The 24029-nt window shown below is 39.5% G+C and overlaps 3 protein-coding genes across 5 annotated transcripts; 2 read left to right on the top strand and 1 right to left on the bottom strand.

Moving 5' to 3' along the window:
• The first annotated feature begins 651 nt into the window (after positions 1-651).
• On the top strand, positions 652-3458 carry LOC102787345 (zona pellucida sperm-binding protein 4-like). Its single transcript, XM_006789520.3, has 8 exons — positions 652-1384; positions 1577-1761; positions 1854-1951; positions 2030-2190; positions 2278-2470; positions 2765-2936; positions 3024-3099; positions 3180-3458. Exons 1-8 carry the CDS (start codon positions 709-711, stop codon positions 3278-3280), a joined length of 1662 nt encoding a protein of 553 aa, XP_006789583.2. The 5' UTR covers positions 652-708; the 3' UTR covers positions 3281-3458.
• A 1499-nt stretch (positions 3459-4957) lies between these two features.
• On the bottom strand, positions 4958-11260 carry tmem263 (transmembrane protein 263). Its single transcript, XM_006789525.3, has 3 exons — positions 11003-11260; positions 9669-9739; positions 4958-6436 (listed from the first exon to the last, which is right to left on the bottom strand). The coding sequence occupies exons 2-3, from the start codon at positions 9733-9735 to the stop codon at positions 6141-6143; spliced, it is 363 nt and encodes a 120-aa protein (XP_006789588.1). The 5' UTR covers positions 9736-9739; positions 11003-11260; the 3' UTR covers positions 4958-6140.
• On the top strand, positions 10718-23742 carry si:dkey-103i16.6 (SIRT1 domain-containing protein). Of its 3 annotated transcripts, none has more exons than XM_006789524.3 (8): positions 10718-10834; positions 19483-19705; positions 20727-20945; positions 21030-21262; positions 22462-22562; positions 22646-22807; positions 22898-23110; positions 23225-23742. In XM_006789524.3, exons 2-8 carry the CDS (start codon positions 19491-19493, stop codon positions 23411-23413), a joined length of 1332 nt encoding a protein of 443 aa, XP_006789587.2. In that variant the 5' UTR covers positions 10718-10834; positions 19483-19490; the 3' UTR covers positions 23414-23742. The 3 variants fall into 3 exon arrangements, with proteins under 3 accessions (XP_006789587.2, XP_006789585.2, XP_006789584.2); XM_006789522.3 differs by having other exon boundaries at positions 10718-11252; XM_006789521.2 differs by lacking the exon at positions 10718-10834 and adding an exon at positions 13649-13930.
• Positions 23743-24029: the final 287 nt, after the last annotated feature.

Here is a 24029-nt window from a genome sequence, read left to right as displayed (position 1 = left end):
TGTACAGAACCAAAATTAGAAAAAAAGTAGCCTCTCTCCAAATATTTATGGACTTAACTGTAACTGCGAAATCAGGCTGCACTGACATGCTATCAGATTGGATCCATGCAGTGTTAGTTTTAAAAACAAAATAAGTGTAAGTAAAACAGCAGATTATTTATACGTCTTGATGACGTTGTACAGTGGTCTGCTATTCTAACTTAATAATATGAGAACTTTACCTTTTCTCATAACGTTGGATCATGTTTTGGAAAACTCCTGCTGGACTTTGACTGATATTTTCCCTAAAATGAACTGAGACAACCAAGTTTATCTTGTACTTGATTTCAGTTGTTTTGTTTAATAAACTGCTACAAAACTCTGTTTAAATGATAGTACTATAGTAGACAAAAACTAGCAATTTGTTACAAATTCTGAGGAACAGTCAATTTGCTTGTCATTGTGCACTTGAAAAATAAACATTTGGTGACAGATACAATTTGAGGCTATGAAGACCTTTAAAAGGTTTGTGTGACCCAGATTTTGGATTTGTCAACAGATATTTAAATGTTTCTGACTGTCGAAAGTTGCTAAGCTTTGATTGGTGTTTTTTCTTGACCGAGGAGGTGGGTTTATAAGAAAAAAAAACTTTAGGGTTGGTAGCAAATAAATGGTACAGCTGACTGAAACTGTGCACTGGAAGTGTCCAGATCAGACAGCTGAGAAACCATGGCAAAGTTCTGGAGTGCCAAATTTTTCATGGCACTAGCTTGGCTAGGCTCTTTAGCTGGGACAGAGGTGGAGGCTCAGGAGATTCCACCATACCCGTGGCAGAAACCCCAGGACTCTCAAGTTCCACCGTACCATCCTCCTCCGTGGCAGAAAACCCAGGACCCAATTCCACCATTCCATCCTCTTCCTCATCCTCTTCCAAAGCCCCTGAACCCTCAGATCCCTCCACCATACCGACCTCCTCCACCGCAAGATCCTCAAAAGCCTCGACCTCCTCCTCCTCCTCCACCTCCGCCATACCAGCCTCCTCCGTGGCAGATTCCCAAGAAACAACCTCCGCCTCCTCCTCCTCCTCCACCTCCACCTCCACCGTTCATCCCTCCTATACCACCGTTCATCCCTCCTATACCACCAAATCCCCAGCAACCTCGACCACCTCCCCGGCCATTGCATCCCATTGTCCCACCTTTTCCTCAAGTATCCAATGATTACTTTCCCCAAAAACCAAATGTCCCAAATAATCCAAAGGTGCCTCCGACGCTGCCACCTGCTCAGAGCTGTGATGTGGAAAGAAGTGTGAGAGTCCCATGTGGAACTACTGGTATTTCAGGTGCTCAGTGTGAATCCATAAAATGCTGCTTTGATGGCAATCAGTGCTACTTTGGAAAGGCAGGTGAGGTTTTTTTGGTTTGTTTTATCTAATAAATGGCTTATATTAATTGATCCAAAGCTGTTGTCAACAAAACCTTGAAGTCTGATTACACTAAAAATATTCAAGTAAAAGTGGTGTTCTTAATCTTTATGTTGTTTACAGTTTGTCAGCAACATCAAATCCTTTATCTGCCTACTTTTTTTTAATCACCAGTGACTGTCCAGTGCACTCGGGATGCCCAATTCGTTGTTGTTGTCGCCAAAGATGTTACTCTACCCCACCTTGACCTCCAGACAACCGCGCTGGCAGCAGGTGGTCCTGGCTGTTCATATGTTGACTCCAATTCAGCCTTTGCCATATATCAGTTTCGTGTTACTGCCTGTGGCACCACCTTTATGGTAAAACAGTGTATTCTCCTACTTTTCCACCAGTCAGGCAGGGTATATTTGTAAATATTGTTATCTTACCAACCACGTTTAACCTTTTGCAGGAGGAGCCTGGTGTAATAATCTATGAGAACAGAATGACTTCCTCATATCAGGTGGGGGTTGGGCCTCGCGGATCTATTACCCGAGACAGTCACTTTCAGTAAGTAAACATTTTAGAGTGTCCTGGCATTAAATTAAAGTTTTGGACTGTGTAGCATGATATCATTTTCTTTTTCAGCTTCGTCTTCCAGTGTAGGTACATCGGCACCGATGTTGAAACTGTGATTGTAGAAATCCTACCGTTACAAAATCATCCTCTGCCAGTTTCTGCTATGGGACCCATTAATGTAGTCTTGAGGTTGGCCAATGGACGATGCCTTACAAAGGGTTGTAATGAATGTAAGTGTATTCCAACTTAAAAGAGTCCATTCGTTTGCAAGATAATGTAAAATCTTGTAATAATAATTGACGTCTCTGTTCTCACAGTGGATGTGGCCTATACTTCGTTCTATACGGAAGCAGACTACCCTGTGACCAAAGTCCTGAGGGACCCTGTGTACGTGGAGGTTCAGCTCCTCAAAAAGACAGATCCGATGCTTGTCTTGACTCTTGGTCGCTGTTGGGTAACCACAAGCCCTTTCCCTCACACCTTCCCCCAGTGGGACATTCTGATAGACGGGTAAATAAGATACCAGTGTACTCAGTCCTGTTTGTGACAACATGTAGAATTTTTATCAAAATGCATTTAATGCTAGATTTTTGAATAAAATAATTTTATTAATATTTGGGAATGAAATAAAGACATGGTTTTGATAAATCATCCAATAATCTAATAAGCTGAAAGGTTCGTCTGTAGTGGACACACAGTATATTATTTATAATCGATCTTACCCATAGCTGGTATTGCTGAAGACAAAAAAACGGTTGGCTAGTGTTCTCTTAAATAAAATTGTTCTCCATGCACTCCATCCAGATGTCCATACCGGGATGATAATTACTTGTCCTCACTGGTACCAGTGGGTGCTAACTCTGGCCTGGACTACCCCAGTCATTACCGGCGTTTCGTTTTCAAAATGTTCACCTTTGTGGGTTCCTCAGTAAAGGACCAGATTGGACAGAAGGGAATGGATCCACTGCATGAAAAGGTAATTAGTACATCAGTTTGAGCAGTGTTTCTGCACTAACTAAATATTTTTCCCTTTTAACCAACACGCTTATCCTTATTCCTTCAGCTGTACATTCACTGTAGCACAGCCGTGTGTGTTAGTGGACAGTTTGCCAACTGTGAGCCAGCATGCCACAGGACAAGTAAGATATAAATTCATAGTCTCTAAGATTCAAATGCAAAATGATCTTCAATCTGATCATGTTTCTATTTCCATGTGTAGAGAGAGATGTCGAGGCTGAAGACCAGAAGACGAATGAACCAAAGACTGTGGTTTCCTCTGGGCCACTGATCATAACTGCTCCTGAGCAGTTAACAGCTTGACCTCAAGAACTTTGCTGAGAACAACAAGCTAAAAAAAAATCTGCAACATGAAAACGGTTATTAGTAGTATGAAGTGGAAATTAGATTATAATGTAGTAGAAAAGAATTCAAGTGTGCTGTAGGAAGAAATATGTTTAATCATGTCATTGAGATTTATATTAAAGAAGTATTGGCTCCAACATGATGTAAATTAGTTAGTTTTTTGCTTGTACTATACCTTTTTTTTTTTACCAGTGACATTCCTAAAAAGGAGAACCAATTTCTGTAGTACCCAAGTCACGCCTTTATAATGAATCCTACATAAAATACAAAAAGTCATCTTTCCCCAACCACATCCCTTTATTTTAAGAAATGTTTTAGAAAAAATTAACAGATAACAGACACCTTCCCAAAATGATTTTGGGAAGGTGTCTGTTATCTGTTAATTTTTTTTTTGTTTTTTTGTTTGTTTTGGATGATTTTGGCAAAATCATCCAAAACAAACAAAAATACAAGATATTAGATATTGGTTCACAGCAAATCTGTAAGCAGGTATATGGACCCAGAATGCAGAACTAAACTCAAAATCACAGCATTATAACTGGTAAACAGGTGACAAAAACCAAAAGCTAAACAACAGATACTGAGACATGACAGATTGGGGAGACACAGGGACGATGAGATGAACGTGGCAACATGGAGGCGGAACACATAGAGACCAGACGGACAGGACTGGGGAGATCAAAAGTAAACAGAAATTAAATAAATTTGCAACGTAATTTATGTTCCAAATTATAAACTAAGGTGAAATTTGTGCAGAAAGTTTAAACTCTTCAGACAGATTAGCGTAATGCACACTCACCAGCCACTTTGTGAGGTATACCTGTTTAACTACTCGCTAATGAAAAAATCTAATCAGCCAATGGCATGACAGCCACCCAATGCATTTAGGCAGGTGCAAGTGGTCAAGGTGGTCTGCTAAAGTTCAAACTGATCAGCTCAATGAAGACAGATTATTTAAGAAACTTCGAATGTGGCATAGTTGATGGTTCTAAACACGCTCGTCAGAGTATTTCAGAAACTGCTGACCTACTGGACACAAACATCTCTCAGGTTTACAGAAAATGGTTGGAAAAATCCAGTGACTACATGGAAAAATGATGGAGAGAGGGATTTGATTTCGGCTGTAACATTCAGATGCCAGTAGGATAAGATAATAAGGTGAGAGATTCTAAGGTGCTCAATCCAGTAAAGCACCTTTTGGATGTGGTTGAATGGGAGACTGTCACACCTGTATGTGCAGCTGACAAATCAGCAGTAACTCCGTCATGTTGTATGAGCAATTTTATTTAATCATGAGTAATTTTCAGCACCTCATTGAATTTACCTTATGAAACAGCAGTTCTGATGACAACAGTGGGACCAACCCAATACTAGCAAAGTATAGTTACTGAAGTGTATGTTATAAACTGAAAAATAAATAAATAAATAGTAAAAATTGTGCCTTTTCAGTGTGCTTAAAAAAAAAAACATGAACAAATACTGGTAGAAGAAAAATAAAATAAATGTTAAAGCCCCCTATTTAAAGTAACATTAGTAAAGTACAACAAAAACATGAAGGACGACTAAGGCTGCTTTAAACCGTGACATGAATTTTACAAAATATATTGATGAATGTTCAGAGATGTTGGTGCAGTTCTGAATTTAAATCACAAATGTATTAATAGTGTAACGCTAGTAAATGCAATAATTTGGTCTTACATATATTAAAGCTTATTTAGTAACAGAGGAAACAGAAAACAAATGACTTTCAGATATTTTATTACAAAAAAATTCCTAAGTATATATTTGCCATGTTTGAAAAGGCTTCTAACAATCTGTAACACTGATCATACAAAAGCTGTGGAACATCAGTTCTCCATGATACAAAGCCTGAAAGCTACTTAACTGGAGCTCAAAGGTATGCACTTTCACAGGTTTTCAGCTTAAAATGTACACTTGAAACTGAGAATGTAATTCCAAGAAATCCAGCTGTCAGCTTTTTACCACACAGCAGTAAACAAAGTAACAAACAAAAAACAAACAAAGCACTGATGAAAACTTTACTGGACTGCAGACAGCGTGTGGAAAAATGTTTAGATAACAGAAGTAGTGAATGTATGAAACAGGAAAAGGTTTCATTGCAATTAACAAGCTCTGAATTTTAGACTGTAATGCTGTATTTATTATAATAAATCAGGATCGGTATGACAGCACAAAACATTTCACTAAGCTGAAAAATACAGAAAAAAAAGAGACATCGGTCAAAAACCCACCAATGAAATATCAACAACCAGCAATGACTTTTACAGGTCTGATATATCTTTGATTAGACATATCTTCTGATTTGTGAACAACTGATTAAATGAAAGGACATGAAGGAAAATGACACACTAAGAATTTCCACATAAAGTAACAGTGTTTGCCAGTTAACAGTAAAATATGAATAAACACATAATCACAGATCGCTGATTGTCTTGCAAGTAAATTTGACTTCATAAGTGCTGGTTTTCCTCCCGTACAAAAGTTACTAATGGAAGCAGTGTAGCGGACCATCACTGAACATCATACGAACATTTTATTGGCACAGGCGAAAGGTCTGGTGTTTGCATTTAACAGCAGCAGTGGAGTGTTTATTATGCCGCTCTATACAAAAAAAGCCATTTAATTTTATGGATGTAGGTTTTACCAACAAACACACACATGAAACTAAACAAAACAAAACCAACAGCAAAACGTGCACACTGAACTTCTGAGTCCCACGTTGCTCTTTTCCTGCTCAATAGTGCTGAATCAGGTGAAACGCCGTGCGAGCGTTACCACTCAACTGAGCGTCTCTGCATCAGTCAGACTTGTCCTTCTTTTTGCCTCCCCCTATAGGAACTTTGCTGGCTACTGCAGAGCCGACAGCAGTCACTCCTCCAGCGACAGCACACACTCCCCCTTTAACCAGTCCTACTCCCATCACAGGCACGGCGACTACGGAGGTGACAGCAGTTTTGGTGAGGTCCAGACCCTTTCCTCCTATCCAGGTCACACCGCCTACTGTTGCTCCCAAAGCTCCCTTGGTGGCACCGTATAAGCCCCCCGCCAATCTGCCGAACATGCCCGGCTGAGCCACTGGATGGTCCTTGTTGTCTGATTAGAAACATCAAAAATACCATCTTACTTTTTTTTTTTTAAAATCCTCTGAGCCATCCTGAACTATATTACACAAAATAACACTTCACCCACAGCAACAATTCTTGCTTCACATATAAATCTAAATTATTTGTGACATAATTGCACTAGGGCTGCCACAAACGATTATTTTGATAGTCGACTAGTCACCGATTGGTCGAATAATCAGATCATGCATCCATTGGACGTAAAACCTACAGCTTATTGCACCAGCATGCATCTGCTCTTATATAACTATCATTAGCTTACAGCTTTAAGTGTTTAAGGTATGTGCTAATTAAAAATAAAGACAAGATGATAGTTTATTAAATTTTTATGAAATTTGCAGATTGTTTCAGTGAAGTTTAATAAACTCCTTGCTATCTAAAATATAACAGGACACCGGAGTATATTCTCGAGTGTCTCACACTTTTGATAACAGGTTGTCTGCTTGACGTTTATTCAGCTGTGTAAAAACTATAACTTTAATCTCAGGAACAAATAAAATACTAAAAAAAGCCAAACAATAACATTTTTAAGTTATCTAAGTGACTTATGTATGTTTAACCTGAGTAGTGAAAGACAGCGGTGGGTTTCGAAAACGATTTGCCGAGTGTCCGGTGTTCTCACGGGCTCTAGAGAGCCTTGCCCCCGGCTAGCTATCGAGCTAGTGGGTAACAGATGTCTCCGAAAACGTCGGAACGCTTTTGAAAATATGTGGTGTCTTGATAAACTGAGCAGATATTTGAGGTTTACAAAGTTACATTCTCGCTTGAAAATATGTTAAACGTTTATCTTGTAACCCAGAAAGAATAATAAGAGTAATATTAAAACTAAGTAGCTGCTGCCATTGTTGGAAACTGAGCTGGGCTGCGCTATGAATTCTGGGACAGAGCTGCTACTTCTTCTTCTTCGGGGTTTAACGGCAGCTGGCATCCTTGTACATGCAGTGCTGCCATCTTCTGTTTCAGTCCGTTATTACACTCTTAAATCCTACTACTTATTCCTGCGTCTTTTGTGATCTTACAAAGCTTCAAATGTCGCGTCGACTATTAAATCAATCGTCGACAATTTTGATAGTCGAGGTAATCGTGACTAGTCGACTAATCGTGGCAGCCCTAAATTGCACCAGATGGCTGAGGAAGGGGTTTCTTCCTCTTAAAAGTGAGTTTTTCCGTCCCACTGTTGTCAAGTGTCTGCTCAGAGGAGGTCATTTGATTGCTGGGGTTTTTCCTGTATTACTGTAGATTCCTCTGCCTAAAAATATAAAGCGCCTTGAGGTGACTGCTCGTAATTTGGTTCTATATATATAAAATTAAAACTATCATGTTTATTAATGATTAATTTTTGTATTTTTGTTTATTTAAATATATAATCATTTAATCAAGATGTCCCAGAACCCAGGCTGAAACCTTCAAATTACAATCTAATCAACAGCCATAATGATATTGTAACTGGTGGTTGGGGCTCAGGAGATAAAGCAGGTTATCCACCAACTGGAAGCTAGCTTGATCCCCAGTTCCTCCAGTCCATATGCTGATGTGGCCCTGGGCAAGAAACTGAGCCCCAAATTGCCCCAATGCATCTGCTGGAGTCTCTGTGCGTGTGTTTGTGCATGTCTTTGCGTGCGTGCGCTTGCACGTGTGTGACTGTTACAAAAGCTCTTGAAGGCATGTGACAAAAAATGCAGTATAAGTGTGTGTGTGTGTGTGTGTCTTTCAGTAAAAAGTGCCTTGAGTGCTCAGTTAAGAGTATAACAGTTCCATTCTACCAGTCCTACTTGGGGTAAAAATTGCAATAAAATTTCTGATGAAATTTTTAAAAAAGAAAGGTGAACATTTTACTGATGCTTACATCCAGCAGAATTTATAAGTGTAAGTAAATAAAAGGCATTTTCCATTCTTCTTTTCCAACGAGCTATTATAGTTAATGACACACTTCCTAATTTAAAATGTAAATCTACTGAAACAAGTTGGCACAAGCAGCAGCAGCAGCACTATAGCAGTGACACGACATTGTATTCAGTGACAGAGCAGAAGACAAATTTTAGCCCAAAATTAGCCTAGGTTGTGCTTTTCACTGGAAATTCAAAGCAAATAGCTAATAATAACAAACAAATACTAAAGTAATGTAACCTTATAACTCTTTAGGACCTGCACAAAACTGTCACATGATAAAAAAAATAAATGAAAACTGAAGTATTTTCTATATGTGGGATGAACCAGCTGTTTCAAAACCTGCTATTTCACCATGTAACAACATCAGTAATTTCCATCTACTGATTGCTTTTCCTGTCATATGAAGTGCAACTAGCAAGGCTCAGTGGAGTCATATGTTGACATTTGGGTCACACATCCACAGGTGTTAGCATCTCCTCTTTCATAACCTGGCTGAACTCAACGGTGTGTTTTTGCCTCAAGTGGTGAAACAAGTTTGTTGTTGCCAGCTTTAGCAGAAACTTCTTTCTTCCATATTTTGCAAAGTACTGTGACATTTTAGAGGCAGTTGGAGTACCTCCCTTCATAGGTACTAAATTGTCACTGGAGGCTAAAAGGAAGCTCTTGCTCTCACGCATTCCTGTCTAGTCTCTTTGCGAGTACCAAGAAACATAGAAAATATATCGTAACATGATATTTTTATCTATTTTAAAAATTTGTACCACTGTTATTGCCAACAATATCAATGATATGGCACAGCCCTACCTGTGTTTCTGTAAAAGTAACCGCTGTTCAAGATTTATTAGATAAAAGTCCAATACAAAGAGTTGGACTTTGGCAGAGTAATGGTGACGCACCAACAAGAGTATAAATGTAGACCACACTGTTGCACAGTACAGCAATGCTATTATAGAAAACATGTTGGCGGTGTGGAACAGCAATTACGACTTTCCCCCTTCATACAGGATATTTAATTATAACATTTCCCAGTTTTGACAAACTGGAGCAAAATGACATGAGGATTTCAAACAGAGCAGTTAAAATCTCTTTGTTGTATACAGGCTACCCTGTGAACACCCGCTAATCAAATTTTAATAAAATTACAGTGCCCTTAATAGCTGATTCCTGGAGAAACAGCTAATCACTGTGGCAAAAAGAGTCCTAATTACATATAATTTCCCCCACATGTACATCTTTAACCAAACAGTGGGCTACTATGCTAAGCTTAAAAGACGTGTTAGCATACGTCAAAGGAGGTGTCCCGCTATACTTACCTGCAGCTGCTGGCTCATCTTCATGGCATGCAGGCATGTCCGAAGGCGCCTGCTCTGCCTGACTCATCTCTCTGGGAAAATAAGTGACACAATTACCAACATGTCACACAGCAACGCAGATATGAAGTGTACTGAACTACAGCTAAACAGAGACTGCCTTAACTTAAAAATCCCACTGAAACTATTGAAAGTTATCTTCTTACTGACTGAAGTGTTTCCGTGCATGTTGAAGCACGTTTAGCTGTAATGCTGAATGTGATAAGTTGCTGTATTTTCAGTTTATGTCCTTAACATTATGAACAACAAAGTACATAGTGCAAAACTGCTCCACCACAAACACGTTGGTGTAAGTTTTGACGTCTGTGACAATGTTTTGAGCTTACTGAAAGCCTTTCTTCCAAATAAAATATGTATGAATGTAAGACAGCCTACAGAGCTTTAACTTACAACGTCACTGTAAATAACTGGGCTGCTGGATGCACAATGTGTACAGAAAATAAAGGAGCTTGCTTTGGGCGTTCTTCGTCTCCTTAAAACAAGGTGGACCTGTTCAGGTGTTTCTCGCAGAGCAGGTTAAAAAAAAAAAAAAGCACAACGAGATAAAATATGAACTGTGTACACCTTCACTCCAAATCACTCCAGTTCTATTGTTGAATTCGTTAGTGCGCAATCATTAATTTGTGCACAACTATTTAAAGCATTTTCATGTCTGCACAAGCCTATTTCAGAACAGACGTTGGCCAAAACAACAAACATAATAAATAAAGGGCCATTTCAAAAACAGACCATTAAGAACTTATAAAAACCTGCTCAAAAAACATCTTCTTTAAATGGGTTGTAAACATAACGCCGGATAACAGTAGAAAGCTGTCGTAGAAACAACTCTGTGTAGGGTTCAAACAGATCGAGCTCTACGTGCAAAACGCGACAGTAACTTCCAGTCAGTACTCGAAGAGTACGCTAACTTGTATTACTAACATTTATAACCGTCATAGTTGTGTGACTTATACGCGGAGCCTGAACGCCACGCGCTGATTAACGTTATTTTGTAGAATTTTCTAGCTCAAACGTCACATCTCTCCGCAGGGAAACGCCACTTTTAGCAGCTTTCCCCCGCTAATAGTCGACAGTGCGTCGTCATTTCTAAACTAGCCGTCCCGTATAAAGTAAGGGTCTACGGTGTTTTTGCTCGGGAGTTGTTTTAAGAAAATATGGCTGAGGTGTTTTTCTTTTCCTTTTTTCTTTTCAAAAGTGACGCTCGTGCTTCTGCTGAAGTTTTCATGGCTGACTGTCATCAAACAAACTGAATCCCAAACAGCTAACCCAACACTTACCTTGCGCGAGCGTACAGCTAGCAAAGAGAGCGACCCACTTTTGGGGAAGGCTGTGTTCTTTTAAAAAATGACCACAGTTATTTCTAAAAAGGACCAAAATCCTCAACAATGAAGCTACTGATGGCGAAGCGGGCTTGTGTTGTCTGTCTCTTTTTGGAGGAGGAGGTGGAGGAGGAGGACCTCAGTCTCCACCCATAAAAAACACAGAGTTACGCGCTGTTTGCAGATGGATCCCCAGCTGCTGCTCCGTGTGAGAAAAACACACGGCTCACAAGTACTGGATCTAAAATTAGACTGTTCCTGTTTATAATTTTAGTCCACTTTTTGACATGTTTCCGAAATTAATTAGCATAATTTCATAATGCAGTGAGGCCCTTACGTTTAAGAACCTAAATAGTGTTTTCCGATTATATCTAAACGGTTAAGAAGTGTACAGGGGGTTGTTTTTACATTTAAAAAATGTTTTTATTTTGGATATGATTGGGAACACCGTATTTCGAAATATACATTTACATGTAATAGAAACAATTGGTTTAAATAATACGCAGCCTCAAAACACAACCAGACTTTGGTGGGATGGGACACGGACATAAATACATCGAGACCGCCTCCTCCCTTTGAGGCGGAAGTGACGTACATCTTTAGCTTTACCAGAGATCGTCTGTCTTAAATGGATGGTCACGTCTCACCTGAAAACAAATGCAACCTCTATGCGTAAAGGCATAAAGGTGAAACGTGGTATGAAATATGATAATAAGCTATTAATTTTAGAAATATACACTAAACTTAGTATCAACCGAACTGAAGTGAATAAGGGTATAGGTCCTGTATTTTAAATCTTGTCACAGAGTTTGTGAAAGTTATCCAAACATTTATCACAACATTAAGATAAGAGTAGTCCAGGGGTAGGCAACTCCAGGCCGACATCACCTCGTTTCAACACACCTGAATCAAATGTTCATTCCCAGGCCTCTGGAGAATGTCAAGACATTTTGGGGAGGTAATTTAGCCATTTGAATCAGCTGTGTTGGATTAAGGACACATCTAAAACCTGCAGGACTCGAGACCTGGAGTTGCCTACCTCTGGAGTAGTCTAATCCACACTCGGTCAAAAGTACACATACAGGCTTGCATATTCATAGATCTTCACTAATACTTGGTTAAATCTCCTTTAGCAAGTTGCACCTTGACCAGATGCTTTTGGTAGCCATCAAAAAGCTTTGGTTACAGCTTCCGTTGGATATTTGTCCACTCTTCATTTCACGTTTGGTAGAGTTAATTGAAATTTGTTGGTTTGATACATGGACCTAACTTTCAGGTGTAGTCTGCACATTTTCAATAGAGTTATGGTTTGGAAAGGTTTGGAAAGACGTTTATAGCAGCTTAATGTTTGCCTGCATTTTCCACTCCAAAACCAGCTTTGATATGTCTTTGTGATCATTGTCCATTTGAAACACCCAATTTTGTCCAAGTTTCAACTATCTAGCTGTTGATTTGAGGTAAACTTGAAGAATTTAAAGGGAGTTCTCCTTTATTATTCTGTCCATTTTCTGTAATGTACCAGTACCCCTGGTAGCAAAACAGCTGCAAACAACATGCTACCACCACTATGCTTGACAGCTGGTACAGACTTTGCAGATTTAAAAGCCTCACCTTTACTCCACTAAACATTCCTCTTGTCATTGTGGCCAAATAGCTCAGATGTTTCCTTGTCTGACCATAAAACTTTTCTTCAGAGGACAGCTGGACAGCATGGACAGCTGTAAATTTCAGTCAAGCTTGAAGATGTTGATTCTAGAGCAGGGGATTGTTTCTTGACTGACACACTCTTGTTCCATAAGATGCAAAATTCGCTTAATTGTGGGCAGAGGACATTGATGTTTCAGCAGTTTCCAGGTTATGGCAGGTTTGAACCTTGGTGGCTGCTGGGTTGTTCCTAAACTTTTCCTGTCGTCTGAGGGTAACAGTTTGGCTCTTTTCCAGACATTACAAACAGATGACAGATCTGAATATCTTACCTTGTCTTGCCAGAACAAGATGTTTGAATTGTTGATCTTGAATTAATGATCTTGTAATCTATTTAGAAATGGCTCCAAGAGACTTTCCCAACTTGTATAAATCTATAATTCTCCTTCTTAGATCTTAATTGAGTTCCTTGGACTTTCCCATTTTTCTGCGTATCGATCAATCCAATGAGTGCTGTCAAACACAGCCTTTCTATGTTGGCAAAGAGAAACTACTGTTGTAGTCAATCATGATAGTTTTTATATTTACAAAATGTTTAGTTTTGGTTCATTTTTTAAATTAATTTATAGTTTTGTTTTTATTCCTTTTAACTATTACAGTACTATAATGTGGGGGTTTAATCAGGGCCAAGTTTTATTTTTTGCTTGTGTCTTTACTGGTCTTGTCACATGTTTGTGAGCACAGGCTAAATAAAGGAAACATCTCTCTGTATGATATCAGCAAATCAAGCTACAGCCTCCAAAAAGATTACAAACACCTCTTTGAACATCCAAAATGTATCGCTGGGTGACTTTTAGACCTACTATTAATTTGAATAGGACTTTACCGGAAACGTGGTGTCACGTGACTCCTGTTCAGTTTCCCGCCTGTATTCGTACATAGTAATTTAGTACCCGGAAACGGCAGCAGAGTGACAGCTCGCTCTGTAAAAACTTCCCGTTCAGGCTGCGTGCAACCTCACTGTATGGCTTTGAGAAGAAGGAGACACCCTTAATACAGTTTAAACAGCTGTTTGTTTGGCTGCCGCAGCTGGAGGGCTACACTTTAACATTTTACGGGAAGCTCGAAAGTTTTTGTTTATATTTTTGGATGTAAAACATCACGAGTGGCTCAACAAAAGTCTGCAGTGTGTCGTCGTCGTCTGCTCGTCATTCAGAACCTCTGCCGTCTGGAAAGACACAGGTAGCTAATGACATGCAAATGAAATGAAGCCCTCGTATAACCTTTCAGTGGCATTATTGTTAGTGTTACCACTGCACTTCCATCTTTTAATATCAATTCCCATGGTTTCCTGCAGAATAAAGCGAAATGACGTCAAATTGATTTTAGGGAAAGCTTTTTTTTTTTTCTTTTTTTTTTTTTTACTTAATGGATCCACATACAGTTTTATGAAACGAGTCCATGGGCCCTTCAAGTGAATTAAAACCCCACATTTTCAGTGTGATCTGACGTAGTTTGCACTTGTGCTAAGTCGAAGAAAGGGCTGATTTTCCTCTCTGAGAAAGTGGTAGGCCTATCTAGATGTCTGCTTCCCAAATGTGGAAAGTTTCACACTAACATGTCTCCCCCATCATTTTAGTGACTGTGTAAAGATTTTCTGAGATACAAGCATTCAAAATACATCGGGGTTTATCCAGAAAAAGCAAATCAACACCTGTGACAGAGAAACAGAATTAAGCATTGGCACCCTGGATGTTATATGTGCTTTTATTACAGCTCAACTGTTGTTGGTGTAAATCAGGCCTACCTTTCACACCTTTAGTTGGTTCAAAATGCTGCTATTCACCTTCTTAACAGAAAACATAAGATGCAACATATTCCTCTGATCTGGCCTCTCTTCAGTAGCTTCCCCTGCATCTTAGGATTGATTTTAAGATTTATTTTTTGCGTTGAACCCACCATATATTGCTTATCTCTTAACACCTTATGTGCCTCCAAGGGCCCTAAGATCTGCTAACCAGCTACAAACACTAGCCTTAAGAACAGGGAGGGGAAGTCGAACTTTCTCAGCTATAGTCCCTAAATTGTTGAATAAGTTGCTTCCCACCTCATGTTAAACTGGCTCCCACCTTAGACATTTAGTATGCCTTCAAACTCATGTTTATTCTTTGACTTTAAAGTCTGCGTGAAAGCTTAGATATTTAAGCTGATGTATTGTCTCTTGCATTTTTGTGTTAATTACTGATAAGTGTGGGCATGTGTGCGTGGTGCATCTTACTTTATTGTGTAACTATCAGTTTTATGTGCAACACTTTGGTCAACTTTGTTATTTTTAATATGTTTCATAAACAAATTGGGACTGGAATTTTTCTGTTAAATGTTTAAAAACATATTTCTGGGTCAATTTTCAAGGATCATATCATTTTTGACACCAGGCTCATCTTGTACACCCATTTTCTGTGTTTCAAAAGTAAATATCTAATATAGTCATTTTAACACTTACAAGTATTTGGGCTTTGAAATAAAGAAATAAAAACACACAGAAGGGTGTCTGGATCAGTGGATCCTTTGCATTCATGGACTAGGACAGGGGTGGGCAATTCCAGGCCTCAGCTGTGTTGGATCAAGGACACATCTAAAACCTGCAGGGACACCGGCCCTCAATTCAATTCAATTCAATTCAATTCAATTTTATTTATATAGTGCCAAATCACAACAAATGTCCTGGAGTTGCCCACCCCTGGGCCAGGAGAACTTCCTCAGAATTTAAAGTTGTTGGATCATTGTGATATCACCAAACTATTCTATAAAACACATAAACATCAGTGTTTTCATAGCCAGGAGTTAAAAATGTGACTGCTAGAAATGATTTAGACACAGAACAGATTCATGTATATCTAATTGTAGGGGAAAGTGATGCTCATATGACCCTTGACTGTTTACCCAAAGTGCTTTATTTTTTTTTTGTTTGTTTTCTCCAGTGAATTATTAAAAAACAAACAAACAAAAAAAACCCAGTAATGTTTGCACTTGGTACAGGTGTTAGTCTGCACCCTAAAATTGTTTAAATGTATAAAACCACAGCAGATCCAAACCAGCCCACTGGTACAAACTATATCAGTTTCTACTGATATAGTTTGGAGAATACAGAGGTTTGTAGTCAATGCAATGCACTTACCACAGTGTAGCTGAAATTATCCCTATGTTGTTGGTGCCATATGTGTCCGCCTTTACTTGGGGGTCTAACATTTATCCACAACCACTGTTTCTTCATTCATTTTTATGGTTGGGCTTCTCTATTATGGCAAGAATCTTGGTTATTTTTGTCACTGTTTTTGCATTGTTTTGTTTTTAATAATTAACTGAAGCCAAATTTCTAACTGAGATAGAAATTTGGTGCTTGCACAGTCCTAGTTTGTGGTTAGTTTGTTTACTAAAATTTTATGTGTAATGCTTGAGAAGTGCCAGCAGGTGACAGTGTACCCTCACTGTGTGTAACACAGCACTAACAGAGCCTCCACCATGTTTTACAGATGACTGTAGACACACAGTTGTACCTCTCTCTTTAGGTTCTTCAAACATATTGACGACAATTTTAATCAGAAATTTCAAATTTGCATTAATCATGGCGTAAGACCTGTTGCCACTGATTTTCAGTGCAGTTCTTGTGTAATTTGGCTACCTCAGCGTTTTCTCCCTGTTTCCCTTCCTTAAGAATAGATTCTAGACAGCCATCCTTTCTGAGAATATTTCTGGTGAGACTTCAGTGAACAGTAGATGAATCAACTAAGGTGAGAGATGTACATCTCAGGTCCTGGATTTTTCTTTTTCCCTATTTCTTAAAGACACAGCTTTCAGATGCTGTTTAACTCTTGTATATCATGTTTATTCTAGCCACTTCTTCTCTGGTCCTTCACTTATCCGGTTTCCTGTTGTGACTCACCTTGTTGGTAAAAAAAAAAGAACATTTTATGTCTGTCAAATTGTGTTATCTTTGGGATTTTCATAGATTCACCTTCAAGTGACCACACTTTGCTTTTCAAACATTTTTGGACATATTTCAAATTATTGAAATTATTTTTTTTCATATGGAGTGAAAATAATGTAGAATTAAACTGTTTAATTAGAAAGTGTTTCTTATTACTAAGCTTCACTATTCTCAGTGTGAAAATAATGTCATTTGAATTTTAAAGTGATGTAGGTTGTTCAGTACAAGCTATAAGCTTGTATCGATAGCTCATTGGTTCTTAATTTAAGGCGAGTGAGTCTTCAGAGGAGCAGCGAGGCAAGAGTCATTATTCAGCCATCGACCTGCTGGGCAAATTTAGCTCTCCACCGCCCACCTTCCTCTCTGCATGCAAACAATATAGCAGCACAAATTAGGACTTGCTGCTTTGTGTCAATTGAGAGTCCAACAAAGATGCTACATAGAGTGATATGTCATTAGTGAGCAGGTGGGGTGGGAGGACATATAGCTGCTGCCTCTCCAATTAAGTAATGAAGTGGTTTCTATGGAGACCAGGCTGCTGTGCCTGCATGGGGAGGGGGCAGAGTTCAGAGTCGGCAGTTGTCAACTCTGCTGCAAGTGGAGGGTTAAATGCCGGGGCTGCAGGGGGAAGCCCCTCATTAAACATACCTAAATTTAATCAAAGACACAGCTGAGCCTTTCTTTGAAGTTTCAGTTGCACCGCTCACAGAAAATGGATAAACTGCAGCACCATTACGATGATGTAATCATAAAAACATACCTAAGCAGCTTTAACATTATTGCACTGTGAATGTCAAAACTAAACACGAAACTAACACTCTTAATCCTGTTCCTTGTGGAAATGTTTGCTGTTTTTTATTTTTAAAATATAAATTACTCTACTATTCCTTTGATTTATCTCTATTTGTGTTGCTTTTAACACGGTATTTAGGTAGAACTTGTTTACCTACTGATCAGTAAATGTCGTGGGGATGCTGTTGCCTTTGTTCCCTTTATACAAACTTCTTGGTTGTCATTTGGCCTTTGCTCTCAGTCTCTTATATGTTAAAAGGATTATCAATCAGCCTAACTTTCTTTTAGGGGGGGGTTTCGTGGTGATCAGTGAGGTGTCCTCATCCCTAATTAGATGACTGTAACCCTCATATGAGCAGCTACAGGCCTGGTGGTCTGGTAGTGGGACTCTCTGGGCTCAGATTTTCAACTAGGGAGAGCGAGAACAAGCAGAGTGAAAGGCCAAGCAAAGAGAAGGGGGCACTCAAATCCGTTTTAAGCCTTTTGTCATTTATTCAGGGATTTATTTGTCATTAAAGAGTGATAACAGCATCTGTGGAACTTTTAGACTTTTCTCTAGATTGGAAAAAAAATTAAAATCAACTTTTAAGTCAAAGTCAGTTTGATGTCATAATAAATGACTTTGTGGACCTTTTGTGGCAGAGTTGTTTCTGAAGTTTAGAGGTCAGAGTCATTTGCTAAACTTAAGGTTCACTACAGCAGTTTGTGCAGCATCTCCAGATGTGATTCTGCTACAAGAGTTAATATCACGTTGTTGAGTTGAGTGCTGCAACACAACACGGTCTGTGCGAGATCTTAATAATTGGGCTGGTGATATATTGCCTGTACTCAGCAGTGTCTTTTTGAGAGGGGGCCAGACAAAGCCAAGACCCTCGGCCTCCTGCTGTTTTTAATAGTTCTTTAGGTAATGTGGGAGTTTCAGTCTTTTATGGAGGGAAAGAATGTGTCTAAAATATAAAGCAGGTTGATGAATGTGAACTTTAACATGTTCTTTATCACTAATGCATTATTTTAAGAGGAAAAAAAGTTGCATTTTTTTTTTTTTTTTTTTTTTTTTTTTAAATTTTTATTTTTTGCTTCAAGCCTTTAAATGCTAATTTTTTTTTATTTATTTATTTTTGTAGTTTTAGCAAAGTAGTGTCCTGCAGAGGTGTCTCTTCTCCTCTCACCTCTGGAGGGTGATAAAGAGCTTCTGGAGGAGGGTGCATCGTATCTCCCTGTTGCTCCCATCGCTTTCTGAAATGGACTTGTTTTATGGGTTGTATGTCTTTTGTTTTCTTGTTCACAACCTCTCTGTGGTCATTCCTCGTGGAAGTTCTTTGAAGCCCTAGAATAGCTTGGAGGAGAAGCCCCCTCCTCCCTTCTCCTCTGCTACCTTTTATTGAATCCTGCCTCTGTATCATTTATCTCTGAACACCCCCACCCCTCACCCCTGTCTGCCCATTTGTGGGGGCTGTTAGGGGGCATCCTCTTTTCTCTCCCAGCTGGGTTTGTTGACACACAGTCAACCTACGCTTCTCTTTCACCTCTGCTCCCCCTCTTTTTAACTCTCACCCCCCACCTCGCAGCTCCTCTCTCTGCTTTGACTGAACAGTAAAGCTGCCACAGCTGTGGGTTGTATTGGCATAGCTGCTGGGGGGGTAAATATATTGCAGTCATTACCTTTTGTTCAAGAGTTGACAGTTTTAAAACATTTCAGCTTCTCGGTGTGTAGAGGAACTGAAGAGAAAAGGATGCCCCGATGATTTGAGTGTAACAGCTTTTTAAATATGGGAGGACAAGGAGGGAAAATCAGAGAATACACATTCATAACTAATTAGCAGAAAAAGTTGTGAATTGAAAGGAAAATGTGCATTGGAAAAAAAACAAGCTTATGAATTGCCTCTTTAAAAAATGTACATTGTGCTATCAGTACACAGACAAATCTTATACAAATAAGACACAGGGAAGAAATTTCAATTACAGCTCATGAACAGTCACTGAAGCTTAATTTGTGTATTGTTTTCGCCAACAGGTGTTGGAATGAACAGGTCCAGGTCCAGCTGGGATAAAAAGACCTCCCAAGCTTCAGTCACCAGGATAACCCGCAGCTCTCAGGCCAGGCACACCAATCACATAGAGCCCCCGGACTCCGGGCCGAGCCTTTATGGAAAACAAAGGAGGAAGCAAACTGATTCGGCATTGGCTCAGAACCTCAGTCAGATGAGTGTGAGTGGACAGGATGCTTTATTTACAGGGTAAGGACATGTAACAGTGATCCTGTATAAAGAAAAGCAGAGGACTGGGAAAAAAAAAACAAACCCCAAACCAGTTAACATCACACAAAGGTCCAGTACAGCAGTGTATTAATTAATAGGAAAATGTTCAGTGTCTTGGAGAACTTTTGACTCTCTCAAGCCATTTCTCCACAGGAACATCAGGAAATATCAAGACAATGGCCCTCATTCACTAATATATACATAGAAATGTCACTATGCTATGAGCACAAAATAAAAATAATCAGGTTTTAAAAACATAATATGGTCAAGAAATTGGAGTGCAAGTGTTGCAGCAGTGTGGCCTTAATATGCTTTAAAATCATCATTATGTATAGAAGTGTTCATATCAAGTATTTTTGTCTAGCAGTGAAATGGTTGCCTATGAACTAATTATTATTTTTAAAGGTATGCTTCAGCTCACGCCCACCAAAATAACTTGATTCTTGGTTTCTTTACACTCAGTTTAAATCCTTTTGTTTGATTCTGTGGGTTTTACTGTTGGTTAACATTTGGGAAACGAGACAGAGATGAAATTATAAATATTTTGTCATTTAAAGATGTGTTAATATTCTGAGGCATGCTGGCCTTCTCAGACAGCTATAATTGTAATACAATATTGATGGATGCTGGATTTGTGCTGAAGATCACAGATCTGTTTGAGATTCCTTTTGGTTGAGGTGACTGGTCTTTGAGTAGAACATGCAGGATGTAGGACAACCATTCACTAGCTGTGAAGTCACTGCATTACTACTACATACTGCTCTATTCTTTGAGCCACCAGGTGAAAGATTTCACAGCCAGTGTTTGCATCACATGCACCACTGTCGGAAAACGCTTACTGAAGTTCAGCGCTGTTTTATGAAACAAACGTGACACACGGACTTCATGAGGAGTTTAGGACTTTCTTTTTACAGTCTCGTGTCACAGTCCATGTGACACGAGACTGTAAAAAGAAATAATAAAAGCTGCAAAGTAAAGCACACACTGTCTTTTTCTCCAGTAAAGGAAAGGTTCCCAAAGCCAGAAGTGATGTTGTGCCGGCACCTCAGCCCTCTGCACCAAGATCTGATCAGGCTGCTCCATCTTCGCCCGCTGTTAAGTCATCATCCCAGGGAGGCCTGGCATCTGTGGCTCGGCTGGTGAAGCTCGGCCGCTGTAAGAACGTAGTGGTGGTGGCTGGAGCAGGAATCAGCACAGCAAGTGGGATCCCAGACTTTAGGTTGGTGTCTAAAACCTCACCAATCTGCAGATTTTCACTGTGAAAATCAGTGTTTCAGAATGTACCAATGTACCAATTTTTCAGGACTCCAGGAACAGGTCTTTACGCAAACTTGGAAAAGTATAACATCCCATACCCAGAAGCCATTTTCAACATCGACTACTTCTCCAATGACCCGCAGCCGTTCTTCTCCTTGGCTAAGGCTCTGTATCCTGGCAGCCATCGTCCAAACTACATACACTACTTCATCCGCATGCTTCATCACAAAGGCCTCCTGCTGCGATTGTACACCCAGAACATCGACGGACTGGAGAAATGTGAGTGAGAAACAGTTGGTCTACAGCATCAGTGTTGTTTTGAAGCTGCCCAGTGGTTTGTGGATTGACTTAAGCTCGAGATGCCTCATTACCATTAATGTAGCTTTTTGAAAAACCCAGCTACAGGATTGGACAATTTAGCTGCCTTTTTTATTGAAGCATCTGCCAGCAGGGATGGGTTTTAAAGGGTTGTTGTTATGACGATTTAAGAATAAGGTGTCTTTGAAGGAGCTCCCTGTCCACTGCTGTTTGGCAGCTTTCATTTTTCAATGTACTTGGCTATCTGTGAGTTCTTCAGTGCATTAGTCAGAGAAGATGTGTAATTTAATTTACCTTTTGGGGGGGATTTGTCAATATAGCGGCTATCTCGGGTTTTACAAAGTGGCTGCAACTAAAAAAAATAAATTTGAGTTTAGCTAAATCTACTTTTTTAAGGCCAAGGAATCCAGTGCAGGAAAAACAGGTTTCCCCCATACAGCAAGTGATGTTATCTGTGCTCTGTGGATGATTTTGTATAAGCGATCGAAGAAACGCCATCAACACTGGCTTTCTCCTTACAAGCAGTGTATCAACATTAAGACAACCCTCAACTGCAATGGCATCTTTTCTGTAGCTGAATGCAGAAGAAGGTGAGAACTCGGTCCGCCACTGCTCTAAAGCAGCACATCTTGAGAGTTCATATTCAAACAAAGGTACTGGTGACAGCTGCTCTGCAGGACCCAAAGCTGGCTGCCTGTTCTCCTGTCTCCTGTGTCATAGTCGGTTCAAGCTAATTTTTGTTGCCATTATTGAATTCCTTGGCCTAAAAGTATATTTAGCAGTTAAAATCAATGTTATAATTTTTGTTTCTTTTTTGTTTTTTTAAAAGTTTAGAAGCAGAAATCAACAGAGACATCTGGGCAAACTGCAACACTGTGCTTAAAAAAACAGCTTTTAGATATCCCCCTAAAAACCCACCAAAAATACAATTAATTAACAATAATTATGAACCCTCACTATGTGGAATATCTTGTTATGTAAAGGATTTCAGTCAGCACGCCTGATGTTAAGATTTGTCTTGAGGAAGCTAGAGTAAGATTTTTATTCCCCCTCATTATTGTCTGACTTTAATAAAAGAAAAGTCAAATAGGACAAACTTAGATTGTTTGCATTAATGTTCCTGTTTCGCTCCTAATGTGATCATATTTGAAAACCTTCAGTGTGTGGCATCCCTGATGAAAAACTCGTAGAAGCTCATGGAAGTTTTGCCACTGCTTCGTGTCACCTGTGCTACACTCCTTACCCCGCTGAGGAGGCCAAGGTTCGTATGCCTCTTTATATGACATATGAATCCCATGCGCTTGATGCCACGTTAATCTTTCCTGCGTGTTTTTTGTCTAACAGCGTGCGATAATGAATGACAACGTCCCCATATGCACATTTTGTGCCGCAACGGTCAAACCGGATGTTGTGTTTTTCGGAGAAGACCTTCCTCAGAAGTATTTCCTGCACACTAAAGATTTCCCAAAAGCTGACCTGCTCATCATTATGGGCACGTCTTTGCAGGTAAACATTAAACTTTAATATGATATCATAGTAAAAACGGGTTGTTTGTGTAAAGGAAAATTACATTAAATGTTAAATAAAATGTTTCAGATTGAGCCATTCGCCAGCTTGGTGAACACGGTGCGCTCCACTGTGCCACGTCTCCTCCTGAACCGACATGCTGTGGGTCCCTTTGAGAAGGTCCCGCTCCGGCGAGGGGACCACATGGAGCTAGGAAACCTGGAGGATACTGTGCGGAAGTTTGCCGAAATGCTCGGCTGGAACAATGAGATCGAAGAGCTGATGAGGAACCAGGAAACACTGGTGGGTTGTAAAAGCTCTCACAGGTCATACATGTCTCAGTTAAAAAGGAAAAAAAGTGCAGAATGATTGTTACACCGTCCTGTGGCACTCAGTGGTTTTCATTTCTTTCTGCAGACCATCCCAGCGTTGGTAAGCAGTCCGCCATCACAGACATGTCCGATCAGAGCAACAGCAGAGCCTCAAGGCAGGACGGAGACATCCAGGTCCATACCAGGAGCTCAGAGAGCAGCAGGCAGCGGCGGCGAGGAGACAGATTCCGAGACGGACAGCAAGAGCTCTGCATCGTCCACCCTAAGCAACTAAATATTACGACACTTGAAGGATTTTGAAGTTTCCACTATCCATAGTTCACATGGCAGACTGTTCCGTTAACTGTAACCTCTAATCAGATTATTTTGAGTCTTACCTCTTCATCTAAGAGCCAGTATGTGATGTTTGTATCATGGTTATATGAACACGTCAAAAGGTTAATCAAGTTCAAACAGCATCCATCAAGAACACTAGACATTTGAGCCTTGTATCAAAAATATTAATTTTAAGGTGTTTTAAGTCAGTGTAATGTGTTAATGTTTTATAATCAGTATAACACTGTCTTTGAGAGCGTATTTAATAAAAGTATTGTGTAATTTGCACTTTGTGTCCAAAAAAGATAGTCTTCAGTTTAACTTGTGGTAATGATATGATGCTATTTCATAAATGCTTTCCACTTGGGAAAATTTGAACAGGAAACTTGAATGTGGTGGAATAATTGTGTTTACAGCTGAGCACAAAACAAATCTACAGCAATAGGGGGGAAAAATACAGACATGAGGAGAAACCCAGCAAATGATAACCAACTTTGGCAAATCGAAAAGAGTAAAGTCAACTTGCACAAATTTGATTACTTAAATCAGCGTTTCTCATTGTTAATGTAACAAGC

This window comes from Neolamprologus brichardi, chromosome 7 (genome assembly GCF_056152115.1).
Source record: "Neolamprologus brichardi isolate AB-2024 chromosome 7, ASM5615211v1, whole genome shotgun sequence".
Lineage (NCBI taxonomy): Eukaryota > Metazoa > Chordata > Actinopteri > Cichliformes > Cichlidae > Neolamprologus > Neolamprologus brichardi.
The sequence above is the reverse complement of the archived record's forward strand: the minus strand, read 5'-3'. Positions and strand labels throughout refer to the sequence as shown.